Below are 13,848 nucleotides of genomic sequence, written 5' to 3'. Positions count from 1 at the left end.
TAACTCTGTTGGCTTCCTCCTTGTATCATATGATATAACCTAACTCTGTTGGCTTCCTCCTCCTATCATACGATATAACCTAACTCTGTTGGCTCCCTCCTCGTATCATACGATATAACCTAACTCGATTAGCTAGGTCGTTGGCGTTCCTCCTTGTTATTATAGATTAGCTAAATACGCACAGAGACAATGTATATTTAAAAGATTGAATTGTTTGTTTTCAATTATTTATTTGGTACACCAAGGTCAGCAGGATAGATGAGGGCAGAATATGCTCATACGTAGTTATTTGAATAGATGACAGCAACATATATGAAATGTAATGTTGCATAGTTTTCAGTACAACTGGTCATTGGACTCTTCACTGGTCTACGTAGTCTATACTGTAGATGTGTGCAGTACGTCACTTTACATGAACTAACAGGTATTACAAAATGAACTCCCATTTCAAGATAGACTGATATGATGTCAGTAACAGGATTGTTAATCCAAAGGGAACATTTGAAAGAGTTAAGTGCCTATTTCTCCTCCAAAAACAAGATAAACCTGTAGAAACGATGAATAACTGACTTGTCAATACCATCGTCCATGTAAAAATCACCTCTGTTTGTACAGCAGTCAGATCAGCGAATCATTGACACCCTTAAATCAGACATCTGTAAACATTACACAGAAAAGCAAAGACAAAACACACACATTTTTATAGATCCTTCGTCTAATTTATATATATATATTGTTTTTTATTGTACCCTTTTTCAATTACAAATCATTGATTCTGGAGGGAATTGTGTCAACGAAAAACAACAACCTTCCTATCATTGATTCTGGAGGGAAATGTGTCAACGAAAAACAACAACCTTCCTATCATTGATTCTGGAGGGAATTGTGTCAACGAAAAACAACAACCTTCCTATCATTGATTCTGGAGGGAATTGTGTCAACGAAAAACAACAACCTTCCTATCATTGATTCTGGAGGGAATTGTGCAAACGAAAAACAACAACATTCCTATCATCGATGCAGATATTATCAAAATGATTTAATAACAGTCAAATGATCAGATTTGATTTCTTCTCCATAAGGCAGCAGTGACTCATTAGTAAACAGGACTGTAAACACTAATGCATGGCTTTTCTTTAGTGCAAATGTGTGTTGGGCTGGGCAGTAGCAGTGTGTTGGGCTGGGCAGTACAGTAGCAGTGTGTTGGGCTGTACAGTAGCAGTGTGTTGGGCTGGGCAGTACAGTAGTGTGTGTGTTGGGCAGTACAGTAGCAGTGTGTTGGGCAGTACAGTAGCAGTGTGTTGGGCAATACAGTAGCAGTGGGCAGTGTTTGGGCTGGGCAGTAGCAGTGTGTTGGGCTGGGCAGTAGCAGTGTGTTGGGCTGGGCAGTAGCAGTGTGTTGGGCTGGGCAGTACAGTAGCAGTGTGTTGGGCTGGGCAGTACAGTAGCAGTGTGTTGGGCTGGGCTGGTAGCAGTGTGTTGGGCTGGGCTGTAGTAGCAGTGTGTTGGGCTGGGCAGTACAGTAGCAGTGTGTTGGGCTGGCAGTGCAGTGTGTTGGGCTGGGCAGTAGCAGTGTGTTGGGCTGGGCAGTACAGTAGCAGTGTGTTGGGCTGGGCTGTACAGTAGCAGTGTGTTGGGCTGTACAGTGCAGTGTGTTGGGCTGGGCAGTAGCAGTGTGTTGGGCTGGGCAGTAGCAGTGTGTTGGGCTGGGCAGTACAGTAGCAGTGTGTTGGGCTGGGCAGTACAGTAGCAGTGTGTTGGGCTGGGCAGTAGCAGTGTGTTGGGCAGTACAGTAGCAGTGTGTTGGGCTGGGCTGTACAGTAGCAGTGTGTTGGGCTGGGCAGTGTGTTGGGCAGTACAGTAGCAGTGTGTTGGGCTGGGCAGTACAGTAGTGTTGGGCTGGGCAGTACAGTAGCAGTGTGTTGGGCTGGGCAGTACAGTAGCAGTGTGTTGGGCTGGGCAGTACAGTAGCAGTGTGTTGGGCTGGGCAGTACAGTAGCAGTGTGTTGGGCTGGGCAGTACAGTGTGTGTTGGGCTGGGCAGTACAGTAGCAGTGTGTTGGGCTGGGCAGTACAGTAGCAGTGTGTTGGGCTGGGCAGTACAGTAGCAGTGTGTTGGGCTGGGCAGTACAGTAGCAGTGTGTTGGGCTGGGCAGTACAGTACCAGTGTGTTGGGCTGGGCAGTACAGTAGCAGTGTGTTGGGCTGGGCAGTACAGTAGCAGTGTGTTGGGCTGGGCAGTACAGTAGCAGTGTGTTGGGCTGGGCAGTACAGTAGCAGTGTGTTGGGCTGGGCAGTAGCAGTGTGTTGGGCAGTACAGTAGCAGTGTGTTGGGCTGGGCAGTAGCAGTGTGTTGGGCAGTACAGTAGCAGTGTGTTGGGCTGGGCAGTAGCAGTGTGTTGGGCTGGGCTGTACAGTAGCAGTGTGTTGGGCTGGGCAGTAGCAGTGTGTTGGGCTGGGCTGTACAGTAGCAGTGTGTTGGGCTGGGCAGTAGCAGTGTGTTGGGCTGGGCTGTACAGTAGCAGTGTGTTGGGCAGTACAGTAGCAGTGTGTTGGGCTGGGCTGTACAGTAGCAGTGTGTTGGGCTGGGCAGTAGCAGTGTGTTGGGCTGGGCTGTACAGTAGCAGTGTGTTGGGCTGGTCAGTACAGTAGCAGTGTGTTGGGCTGGGCTGTACAGTAGCAGTGTGTTGGGCTGGGCAATACAGTAGCAGTGTGTTGGGCTGGGCAATACAGTAGCAGTGTGTTGGGCTGCGCAGTACAGTAGCAGTGTGTTGGGCTGGGCAGTAGCAGTGTGTTGGGCTGGGCAGTAGCAGTGTGTTGGGCTGGGCTGTACAGTAGCAGTGTGTTGGGCTGGGCAGTAGCAGTGTGCTGGGCTGTACAGTAGCAGTGTGTTGGGCTGGGCAGTACAGTAGCAGTGTGTTGGGCTGGGCAGTAGCTGTACAGTAGCAGTGTGTTGGGCTGGGCAGTAGCAGTGTGTTGGGCTGGGCTGGGCAGTAGCAGTGTGTTGGGCTGGGCAGTACAGTAGCAGTGTGTTGGGCTGGGCTGGGCAGTAGCAGTGTGTTGGGCTGGGCACAGTAGCAGTGTGTTGGGCTGGGCACAGTAGCAGTGTGTTGGGCTGGGCTGTACAGTGTGTTGGGCTGGGCAGTACAGTAGCAGGAACAGTGTACTGGCTGAGCAGTGGTGACATTCTGGGTGTTGATCACCTACTGAGTAGTGATCACGTCAGCCTGGGTAACCATGACATCATTCTGGGTAACCAGGACATCATTCTGGGTAACCAGGACATCATTCTGGGTAACCATGACATCATTCCGGGCCGGCGATGACATCAACACTTGTCTCCCAGTTTGAGAAAGCGCTGTGATTTTTGCTTCACCATCCGATGCTGCCTCTGGGCCGACTGGGCCTGCTCTATGGCCTCACACAGTTTCTACAGAGGAGGAGGAGAGGCCGTTAGGTACTGTGGGTCGAACACAAGCACACACACACACATAAAGGTGTATTATCCGGACCTGGGCAGTGGCAGGGTTCTGGAGGTGCAGCACTCTCATGGGTTCCTGTCCACCTCTCTTTTGGAACTTCAGCTTGTTCTGTTCCTGTCGTCAGACAAAGAGATTCAGTCCATTACAAAACCCAAGGAGATAAGGACGCAGGTAACTAAGTAAGTAAGCAAGTGAGTGAATTTTAAATAGTTCCGACTGGACCTAAGGATGCTATTTAATGTGTCAGGTCAAAATGTCTCAGGCAGACCTTGCAGTAGATCATCAGGTCTCCTCCTTCCACGTACGGAGGCCTTGAGAAATGCTCAAACGGACACTCCCACTCTTTGTTGAAGTGTCGCACAAACTCCACCTCCTTCACACACATCACTCTCCTGTAGGAGGAGAAGAGATGTCGCGGGGCAGAAGGTGATAAGGGGTGAAAATACATGACAACCTCAATATTACAATAATTCTACTTCACCGACAGTAACGTTAATTCATACACAATGAGTGTTTAATGAATATATAGATACTGTAGATATACTCTATATCGTATCCGTCTGTCTATCTACAGTACCAGTCAAAAGTTTGGAGACACCTACTCATTCTAGTATTTTAAACTATTTTCTGCATTGTAGCATTTTAGTGAAGACATCAAAACGATGAAATAACACATATTGGAAGCATGTAGTAACCACATATTGGAAGCATGTAGTAAGCCTTGATTACAGCTTTGCACACTGTTGGCATTCTCTCAACCAGCTTCATGAGGTAGTCACCTGGAATGAGTTTCAATTATCAGGTGTGCCTTGTTAAAAGTACATTTGTGGAATTTCTTTCCTTCTTAATGCGGTTGAGCCAATCAGTTGTGATGTGACATGGTATAGGGTGGTATACAGAAGATAGCACTATTTGGAAAAAGACCAAGTCCATATTATGGCAAGAAGCTCAAATAAACAAAGAGAAACAACAGTCCATCATTACTTTAAGACATGAAGGTCAGACAATCTGGAAAATGTCAAGAACTTTGAACGTTTCTTCAAGCGCTGTCGCAAAAACCATCAAGCTCTATGATGAAACTGGCTCTCATGAGGACCGCCACAGGAAAGGAAGACCCAGAGTTACCTCTGCTGCAGAGGATAAGTTCATTAGAGTTAACTGGCTCTCATGAGGACCGCCACAGGAAAGGAAGACCCAGAGTTACCTCTGCTGCAGAGGATACGTTCATTAGAGTTAACTGGCTCTCATGAGGACCGCCACAGGAAAGGAAGACCCAGAGTTACCTCTGCTGCAGAGGATAAGTTCATTAAAGTTAACTGCACCTCAGATTGCAGCCCAAAAAAATGCTCAACAGAGTTCAAGTAACAGACCATCTCAACATCAACTGTTCAGAGCAGACTGTGTGAATCAGACCTCCATGGTCAATTTGCTGCAAAGAAACCACTACTAAAGGACACCAATAAGAAGAAGAGACTTGCTTGGGTCAAGAAACACGAGCAATGGACATTAGACTGGTAGAAATATGTCCTGTTGAGTCCAAATATGAGATTTTCGGTTCCAACCGCAATGTCTTCGTAAGATGCAGAGGTGGTGAACGGATGATCTCCGCATGTGTGGTTCCCACCGTGAAGCATGGAGGAGGAGGTGTGATTTATTTTGAATTCAAGACACACTTACCAGCATGGCTACCACAGCATTCTGCAGAAATACACCATCCCATCTGGTTTGCGCTTAGTGGGACTATCTTTTGTTTTGCAACAGGACAATGGCCCTACACACCTCCAGGCTGTGTAAGGGCTATTTGACCAAGAAGGAGAGTGATGGAGTGCTGCATCAGATGACTTGGCCTCCACAATCACCAGACCTCAACACAATTGAGATGGTTTGGGATGAGTTGGACCGCGGAGTGAAGGGAAAACAGCCAACAAGTGCTCAGCATATGTGGGAACTCCTGCAAGACTGTTGGAAAAGCATTCCAGGTGAAGCTGGTTGAGAGAATGCCAAGAGTGTGCAAAGCTATCATCAAGGCAAAGGGTGGCTACTTTGAATAACCTCAAATATATTGATTTATTTAACACTTTTTGGGGGTTACTACGTGATTCCATATGTGTTATTTCACAGGTGTGATGTCTTCACTATTATTCTGCAATGTAGAAAATAGTTGAAAATAAAGAAAAACCCTGGAATAAGCAGGTGTGTCCAAACATTTGACTGGTCCTGTAGTTTTACACATGGTGCATTCAGAAACTATTCAGACCCCTTCCCTTTTACACATTTTGTTACGTTACCTTAGTCTAAAATGGATAAAATACATGTTTTTCCCTCATCAATCTAAACACAATACCCAAAGACAAAGCTAAAACAGGTTTTTACAAAATGTTGCTAATTTATTACAAATTAAAAAACTGAAATACCCTATTTACATAACTATTCAGACCCTTTGCTATGAGACTCGAAATTGAGCTCAGGTGCATCCTGTTTCCATTGATCATCCTTGAGATGTTTCTACCACCTCATTGGAGGCCACCTGTGGTAAATTCAATTGATTGGACCCGATTTGTTGTGTGTGCCTTTCCAAATCATATCCAATCAATTGAATTTACCATAGGTGGAGTCCAATCAAGTTGTAGAAACATCTCAAGGATGATCAATGGAAACAGGATGCACCTGAGCTCAATTTCAAGTCTCATAGCAAAGTGTCTGAATACTTACATAAGGTATTTATATATTTTTTTATTTGTAATACATTTGCAAAAATGTCTACAAACCTGTTTTCAATTTGTCATTATAGGGTATTGTGATGTCATTATGGGGTATGATGATGTCATTATGGGGTATGGTGATGTCATTATGGGGTATTGTGTGTAGATTGCTGAGAATTTGTATTTATTTAATACATTTTAGAATAAGGCTGTAAAGTAACAAAAATGTGGGAAAAAAGTCAAGGGGTCAGAATACTTCCCTTGAACGCACAATTTGTTAAAAATACCTTTTCAGGTTTAAGTGTCTTCCCAAACCAGTATCCCCATTAGACAAACACAAGATGTCTACCCCTGAGGCACGAGTCACGTTGAACTGAAGTCTTCCATAATGTACCTGTTGGTCACTATGACGTTGGTCTTCCTGTGTCCAGGGTACAAACAGTGTTCTCTGAAGATCTCTCCTTCCAGCTGCTTGATCTCTGACCTCTGAAGGAGCAGTGTCCATGTGTGAAAACATACAAATTCATTAGCTGTGTTTGAATTACCCATACTAACATACTGTACACTACATACTTAATGAGTATATCCTATTAGTTCACTGCTGTGTTCAAATACCCATACTAACATACTGTATACTACATACTTAATGAGTATATACTATTAGTTCACTGCTGTGTTCTAATACCCATACTAACATACTGTATACTACATACTTAATGAGTATATACTATGTACTATTAGTTCACTGCTGTGTTCTAATACCCATACTAACATACTGTATACTACATACTTAATGAGTATATACTATATACTATTAGTTCACTGCTGTGTTCTAATACCCATACTAACATACTGTATACTACATACTTAATGAGTATATACTATATACTATTAGTTCACTGCTGTGTTCTAATACCCATACTCACATACTGTATACTACATACTTAATGAGTATATACTATGTACTATTAGTTCACTTTAGTATACTGTAAACCTAACGGTATTGTTTCAGTTGAGCGTACTAGTCTCACCTGTTGACGCTGTTGCCACGCAACCGCGTGCTAGCTTGTAAGCGTTAACAAATGACTAGCTAAAAACATTTGACCATTTCGGGTGTGTGTTTGTATAATTCAAATCTGGAGTGCCACAGCGCGCGCTCTCTGGGCCTTCGTCAGATCCAGAGCGTCGCCAGATTGTCCGTTAGTTTTTTTTTTTTTTTAAAAGGAGAGAGTTCAGAGTTCACGCGAGGAGTAGGCGTTCAACGGCAGTCAAGCTAACTGGCTAACGTCGGCTAGCTACTTAAAGAACACCTCACTCGGACCCGTTTTACTCGGACTAACAGACCTGGTTAGGCTGTTTTCATGTTATCCAGAGCATTTGGTGAATGGAACTGCACCTGGCAACAATTTAATTGCGTTTATTTTATTTATTTTTTTGCTGACGTTTATTGACACCGGTCGTATTTCTACGGGTGTTGAGCGTTTTGTAAATTCATCAGTTATTCTGCGCCATAGTTAACAATGTCGATTGAAACGCACAACGACTATATACCACTTAGCTAAGAATGATGTGAATCAAGTCAATAAACGTTGGGTAATTAGATCAGCAGGTCGTTAATATACTGCCTGGCAAGTTTGATCTATTAGTAGCAAAAATTAACGTTAGGTAACCAGCTAACATACCGGTACATACTGCTGTAATGCTATGCAGTTCGTAAGGACAGCTAATAGGTTGTCAGCCAACATAGCATGTAACAAAACGTATTTTAAAAGTTATTACATTGCTCAACATTTTCTTAACATTTGTCATAATTAGCTAAAGCAAAGATTTTGTCTCCGCTCTCCTCTGCATTACGTTCTTCACATCTGAAAACGTTGTGAAGCCACGCCCATTTTCTGAAGAATTGCATTATGGGCCCTAAAAGCACGGAACGTGTGTCCACTGCATGTACACGCCGAATTTAGTGTAGCTAAACTTCCCTTTCTAAGCAAACTTTACCCGTCAACGAGCAAATCATCGCCATGGATTTTCCACATGTAATTAAGTGAGTGTATATAGGTTTATTAGATTTCAGGTTGAAAGTGACATCACACACAGACAATAGAACATAGTGAATGCATTGACCAATAGAAACAAACCATTACCCGTCACATAGTGAATGCATTGACCAATAGAAACAAACCATTACCCGTCACATTAACACACATTCATATAGTTTAAGGCAGTCAGACTAACTAGGGAGTTATGGATTGTAGAACATAGTGAATGTATTGACCAATAGAAACAAAGCATTACCCGTCACATTAGCATACATTCATATAGTTTGAGGCAGTCAGACTAACTAGGGAGTTATGGATTGTATGTATATATACGTTGGAAAATATTTACAAATTATCTATCAAATATAACATTAATTTGGTCATGCTTCTTTGAACAACAGCACAGTTTCTAAATCATTTAGCATACGGTTATAGTAACTCAGACAATTAAATGTAGGAGTATAGCATCAATATATCATTATGAGTGCATACTGTATATAAAGATAGGAAAGCAATGATTTCCAAGGTGACGCTATGAACCTTTTATAAAAAATATTGCAAATGTCTGCTGGAGTATAGTTACTAGTCAAAAAAAAACAAAAGACTACATATCTTTAGTAAAATATTATTTTCAATCATTTATTATTATTATTTTTTGTATATAGGGTAGTTTATAAAGGGCTGGATAAATGATCTACATATATTATAGCAGGCTAAATCGTTTCATTTCCTAATTCTGTAAATACGAAATAAAATTGGAAAAGATTTAATTCGGCAAAAGTAATACAAAAAACCCTGACTTAAAAAAACAAGACTGAGGTATTGTACGGACAGAGATGTTTTCCCTTTGGCATGCAAAACAATGCAGTCTTCAGCGAAGAAAACTGAATTAAGAGTCATTAAATCAGCATAGTATACACATTTACAAACCAGATATAGAAAAAGGAGTTTGAACTTTGACACAGAGCTTCACTTATGTGTGTGTGTGTATGTGTGTGTGTGTGTGTGTGTGTGTGTGTGTGTGTCGACAACGATCAGACATTTTAACTGACCATTGATAGAACTAAGATAATTGATTACTAGGACTTGAATTACATCACGTAGAAAACACACAACCCCCATAATCAACCTCAACCCCTTCTATTCCTCATCATGCTGCATGAAGGAGAAGAGAGAAGAGAAAGAGAAGGAGAGAGAGAAAGAGAAGGAGAAAGAGAAGGAGAGAGGGAGAAAGAGAAAGAGAGAGGGAGAAAGAGAAAGAGAGAGGGAGAAAGAGAAGGAGAGAGGGAGAAAGAGAAGGAGAGGGAGAAAGAAGAGAGGAGAGAGGAGAGAGGGAGAGAGAGGGAGAAAGAGAAGGAGAGAGGGAGAAAGGAGAGAGAGAGGGAGAAGGGAGAGAGAGAAGGAGAGAGGGAGAAAGAGAAAGAGAGAGAGAAAGAGAGAGGAGAAAGAGAAGAGAGAGAGAGAGAGAAGAGAGAAAGAGAGGGAGAAAGAGAAGGAGAGGGAGAAAGAGAAGGAGAGAGAGAGAGAAAGAGAGAGGGAGAAAGAGAAGGAGAGAGGGAGAAAGAGAAGGAGGGAGAAAGAGAGAGGAGAGAAGGAGAGAGGGAGAGAGAGGAGAAAGAGAAGGAGAGAGGAGAAAGAGAAGGAGAGGGAGAAAGAGAAGGAGAGAGGGAGAAAGAGAAGGAGAGGGAGAAAGAGAAGGAGAGAGAGAGAAAGAGAAGGAGAGAGAGAAAGAGAAGGAGAGAGAGAGAAAGAGAAGGAGAGAGAGAGAAAGAGAAGGAGAGAGAGAGAAAGAGAAGGAGAGAGAGAAGAGAGAGAGAAAGAGAGAGAGAGAAAGAGAGAGAGAGAAAGAAAAACACACAAAAGGGAGGGAATTAGAAGTGGAAAAACACTTCAAGACCATCAGTGTGTCAAAGAGAAAGAATGTTTCATTTCTGTAAAGACAAAAGATTAAACTCATTGGTTTCAAGACGACACTTTCAGATTGACATATAATACACTGTATAAGGAAAAATTAAAATATATAATTTAGAATAGAAAAGTGCAGAAACTGAAATAGGAAAAAGCACTAGTTGTTTGATGGTCCCCTTTTTCTACGACCTGGACAAGTCTACCTCCAGCCATGGGTGTTTTAGTGTCCTTCTAAGGTGGGTGTTTTAGTGTCCTTCTAAGGTGGGTTGCTAACCTGGACAAGTCTACCTCCAGCCATGGGTGTTTTAGTGTCCTAAGGTGGGTTACTAACCTGGACAAGTCTACCTCCAGCCATGGGTGTTTTAGTGTCCTAAGGTGGGTTGCTAACCTGGACAAGTCTACCTCCAGCCATGGGTGTTTTAGTGTCCTTCTAAGGTGGGTTGCTAACCTGGACAAGTCTACCTCCAGCCATGGGTGTTTTAGTGTCCTAAGGTGGGTTACTAACCTGGACAAGTCTACCTCCAGCCATGGGTGTTTTAGTGTCCTAAGGTGGGTTGCTAACCTGGACAAGTCTACCTCCAGCCATGGGTGTTTTAGTGTCCTTCTAAGGTGGGTTGCTAACCTGGACAAGTCTACCTCCAGCCATGGGTGTTTTAGTGACCTTCTAAGGTGGGTTGCTAACCTGGAAAAGGTCGTATCCCTTGGCGTCCTCCTGGTCGTAAGGGCGGATGATTCCGTCCTCTCGGATCAGTCTGACCGGCCTCAGCTTGGTCACTTCCTCTGTCGACTCTGCCACCCTGCCAATCACAACGCGCCGTCAGATCGCAACGCACCGTCACAGATCTCACAGCCTGATCAAAATGCACCGTCATATCTCAGAGAGCCAATCAGAACGCACCGTCATATCGCACAGAGCCAATCAGAAAGCACCGTCATATCTCACAGAGCCAATCAGAACACACCATTATATCTCACAGAGCCAATCAGAACGCACTGTCCAGAAGGGTTTCATGAATCAGGAACAAGAAGTAGTTTGCTTTCGGACCCAAACTCATAACAAAACTGCTCTGTAATGTCTTCCCAATGAGCCAGACACAGCAGCAGAGTAGGACAACATTACAACAAAAACAAATCAGCAGAATCCTGCTTCTGAAAGAAATCACTAACGTAAAAAACCCATTCAGCCCAAAGAGGGAGGCAAACGGTGCATGAGTATGTATGCGTGCACATACGTGCGCGTGTGTGTGTGTGTGTGTGTTCCAGTATCTCACCTTTCGTTATCTCTAGTGTGAAAGCATGGAACAATAATTTCATCAGGTTATCAGGAATTGATAGGTGATTCATATGCTTTGTGAAGGATAATGAATGAGGTGGTGAATGGACATCAATACTATGTGATGGTGGGGGGTGGCTGTGTTTTGGCATCTCAGAACCACTGGGGAATTAGGAATGTTTTGGCTGAACATTAGGTACCTGAGAGGTGAGAGGAGGAGGAAGGGAGGTTATGAGACAGCTAGAGGGAGAGGGGGGGTAAAGTGACAGTAGAGACTGAATGGTCTACTTGGCTGTGTCGTCCAGTCAGAGTGCCGTTTGGAGGAGTCATTTGAGACCCGTATCAACAATGTAAACTAACCCAGCTTACATGCCAGCACATTCCCCCCCCCCCAAAACGCCATTCCACTCTACGATGCATTACAGTCTATCACAGACCTGGAGCCCCACAGACCTGGGGGACGATACAAAACACTATTACAGTCTATCACAGACCTGGCCCCGGGGAGCTATCACAGACCTGGGCCCCGGGGACGATACAAAACACTATTACAGTCTATCACAGACCTGGAGCCCCCGGGGACGATACAAAACACCATTACAGTCTATCACAGACCTGGAGCCCCCGGGGGCGATACAAAACGCCATTCCACTCTACGATGCATTGCAGTCTATCACAGACCTGGAGCCCCCGGGGGCGATACAAAACCCCATTCCAGTCTACGATGCATTCCAGTCTTTCACAGACCTGGAGCCCCCAGGGGCAATACAACTTGGGTTCCTGACATGTGGTGGATTTTATATTCTCTAAAAAAACGTTGCCAAACTGCCTATCTCTGCATGGCAGTGGTCGTGCGCTCGTGCAGTCAGCCAATCCCAGAGGAGAGAACAGGTGGAGGAGGGGCTTCCATAAGCGATCTGACCAATGTGATGTTTAAGTTACTGAGATACTGAACATTCTGCTGAGAACAGCAGCTCTAATCTTTAAGAGATTTACAGTAACAATATAGTCTCGCTCTCTCCCAGTCTGTTCAGTCCTCATGGGTTTAGTGCAGTCGGCCAATCCCAGAGGAGAGAACAGGTGGAGGAGGGGCTTCCATAAGCGATCTGACCAATGTGATGACCAATGTGCTCTCTCCCAGTCTGTTCAGTCCTCATGGGTTTAGTCTGTTGGAACCTCACGATGCTGCAGAATGGAGCAGGGGGAGGAGTCAGGGCAGAAGCAGTGTTAACAATGATGGAGGGGAGGGCTTAAATGTTGAGCGTTAACCAATCATTTCCTTTGGTTTGATCTGTAACATGTTATATAACAGCATAATAACTACTTTAACATCATGCAGTCACTTACCTCTCTGACAGACAATCTGATCTATGAGAAAGACAACTAACCCTCCATGCCAGCCAAACCCCTCCCCTATAGTCCCAAACCCCTCCCCTATGATCCCAAACCCCTCCCCTTTGATCCCAAACCCCTCCCCTATGATCCCAAACCCCTCCCCTATGACCCCAAACCCCCCTATAGTCCCAAACCCCTCCCCTATGACCCCAAACCCCTCCCCTATGACGACAAACCCCTCCCATATGACCCTAAACCCCTCCCCCCATGACCCCAAACCCCTCCCCTATGACCCCAAACCCCTCCCCCATTGACCCCAAACCGCTCCCCTTTGACCCCAAACCCTCCCCTTTGACCCCAAACCCCTCCCCTATGATCCCAAACCCCTCCCCTATGACCCCAAACCCCTCCCCCCTATGACCCCAAACCCCTCCCCTATGACCCCAAACCCCTCCCCTATGATCCCTTCACTATGGCCGCCCAGTCATTACCAAAGCTTTCCAACATCTCACCAAATACTCACTCAACAGAAAGACAAAAACAACATCTCCAAGGCATTAACTTATGAGAAAACAAAATGAAAACAGAACAGTTAACAAAATTAGTCAGAATTATAAGGTACAGAACATAAAGCACCAAACATGGTTATGACCGGCAGACAGAGACATGAATAATGTTACACAATACCACATTAAACAAACCAAATAAAATCACAATAACCCCTGTAGTGTCCTGTGTCTCTACTAACCTCTGTAGTGTCCTGTGTCTCTACTAACCCCTGTAGTGTCCTGTGTCTCTACTAACCTCTGTAGTGTCCTGTGTCTCTCTACTAACCTCTGTAGTGTCCTGTGTCTCTCTACTAAACTCTGTAGTGTCCTGTGTCTCTCTACTAACCTCTGTAGTGTCCTGTGTCTCTCTACTAACCCCTGTAGTGTCCTGTGTCTCTCTACTAACCCCTGTAGTGTCCTGTGTCTCTCTACTAACCCCTGTAGTGTCCTGTGTCTCTCTACTAACCTCTGTAGTGTCCTGTGTCTCTAATAACCCCTGTAGTGTCCTGTGTCTCTACTAACCCCTGTAGTGTCCTGTGTCTCTACTAACCTCTGTAGTGTCC

At 44.4% G+C, this 13,848-nt stretch overlaps 1 protein-coding gene and 1 long non-coding RNA gene across 2 annotated transcripts; both read right to left on the bottom strand.

Moving 5' to 3' along the window:
- Positions 1-192: 192 nt before the first annotated feature.
- On the bottom strand, positions 193-1,236 carry LOC121843674. The gene is made up of 2 exons (XR_006081702.1): positions 858-1,236; positions 193-808 (listed from the first exon to the last, which is right to left on the bottom strand). It is a non-coding gene; the product is annotated as an uncharacterized LOC121843674 (long non-coding RNA).
- Positions 1,237-3,043: 1,807 nt separating this feature from the next.
- LOC121843673 (vacuolar protein sorting-associated protein 13C-like) lies at positions 3,044-9,362 on the bottom strand. The gene is made up of 5 exons (XM_042313445.1): positions 7,962-9,362; positions 6,577-6,668; positions 3,749-3,872; positions 3,511-3,594; positions 3,044-3,428 (listed from the first exon to the last, which is right to left on the bottom strand). Exons 1-5 carry the CDS (start codon positions 7,989-7,991, stop codon positions 3,327-3,329), a joined length of 432 nt encoding a protein of 143 aa, XP_042169379.1. The 5' UTR covers positions 7,992-9,362; the 3' UTR covers positions 3,044-3,326.
- Positions 9,363-13,848: the final 4,486 nt, after the last annotated feature.

This window comes from Oncorhynchus tshawytscha, unplaced genomic scaffold (genome assembly GCF_018296145.1).
Source record: "Oncorhynchus tshawytscha isolate Ot180627B unplaced genomic scaffold, Otsh_v2.0 Un_contig_8966_pilon_pilon, whole genome shotgun sequence".
Taxonomy (NCBI): domain Eukaryota; kingdom Metazoa; phylum Chordata; class Actinopteri; order Salmoniformes; family Salmonidae; genus Oncorhynchus; species Oncorhynchus tshawytscha.
This window is presented reverse-complemented; position numbering and strand designations above follow the sequence as displayed.

Excerpts from the sequence above, each read along its gene's own strand:
- LOC121843673 (XM_042313445.1), bottom strand. The coding sequence starts at position 7,991 with ATGACAAATGTTAAGAAAATGTTGAGCAAT. Across the intron at positions 3,595-3,748 it reads ACCTGATGATCTACTGCAAG|GAACAGAACAAGCTGAAGTT; the intron begins GTCTGCCTGAGA and ends GTCTGACGACAG. Across the intron at positions 3,429-3,510 it reads AGAACCCTGCCACTGCCCAG|AAACTGTGTGAGGCCATAGA; the intron begins GTCCGGATAATA and ends CCTCCTCTGTAG.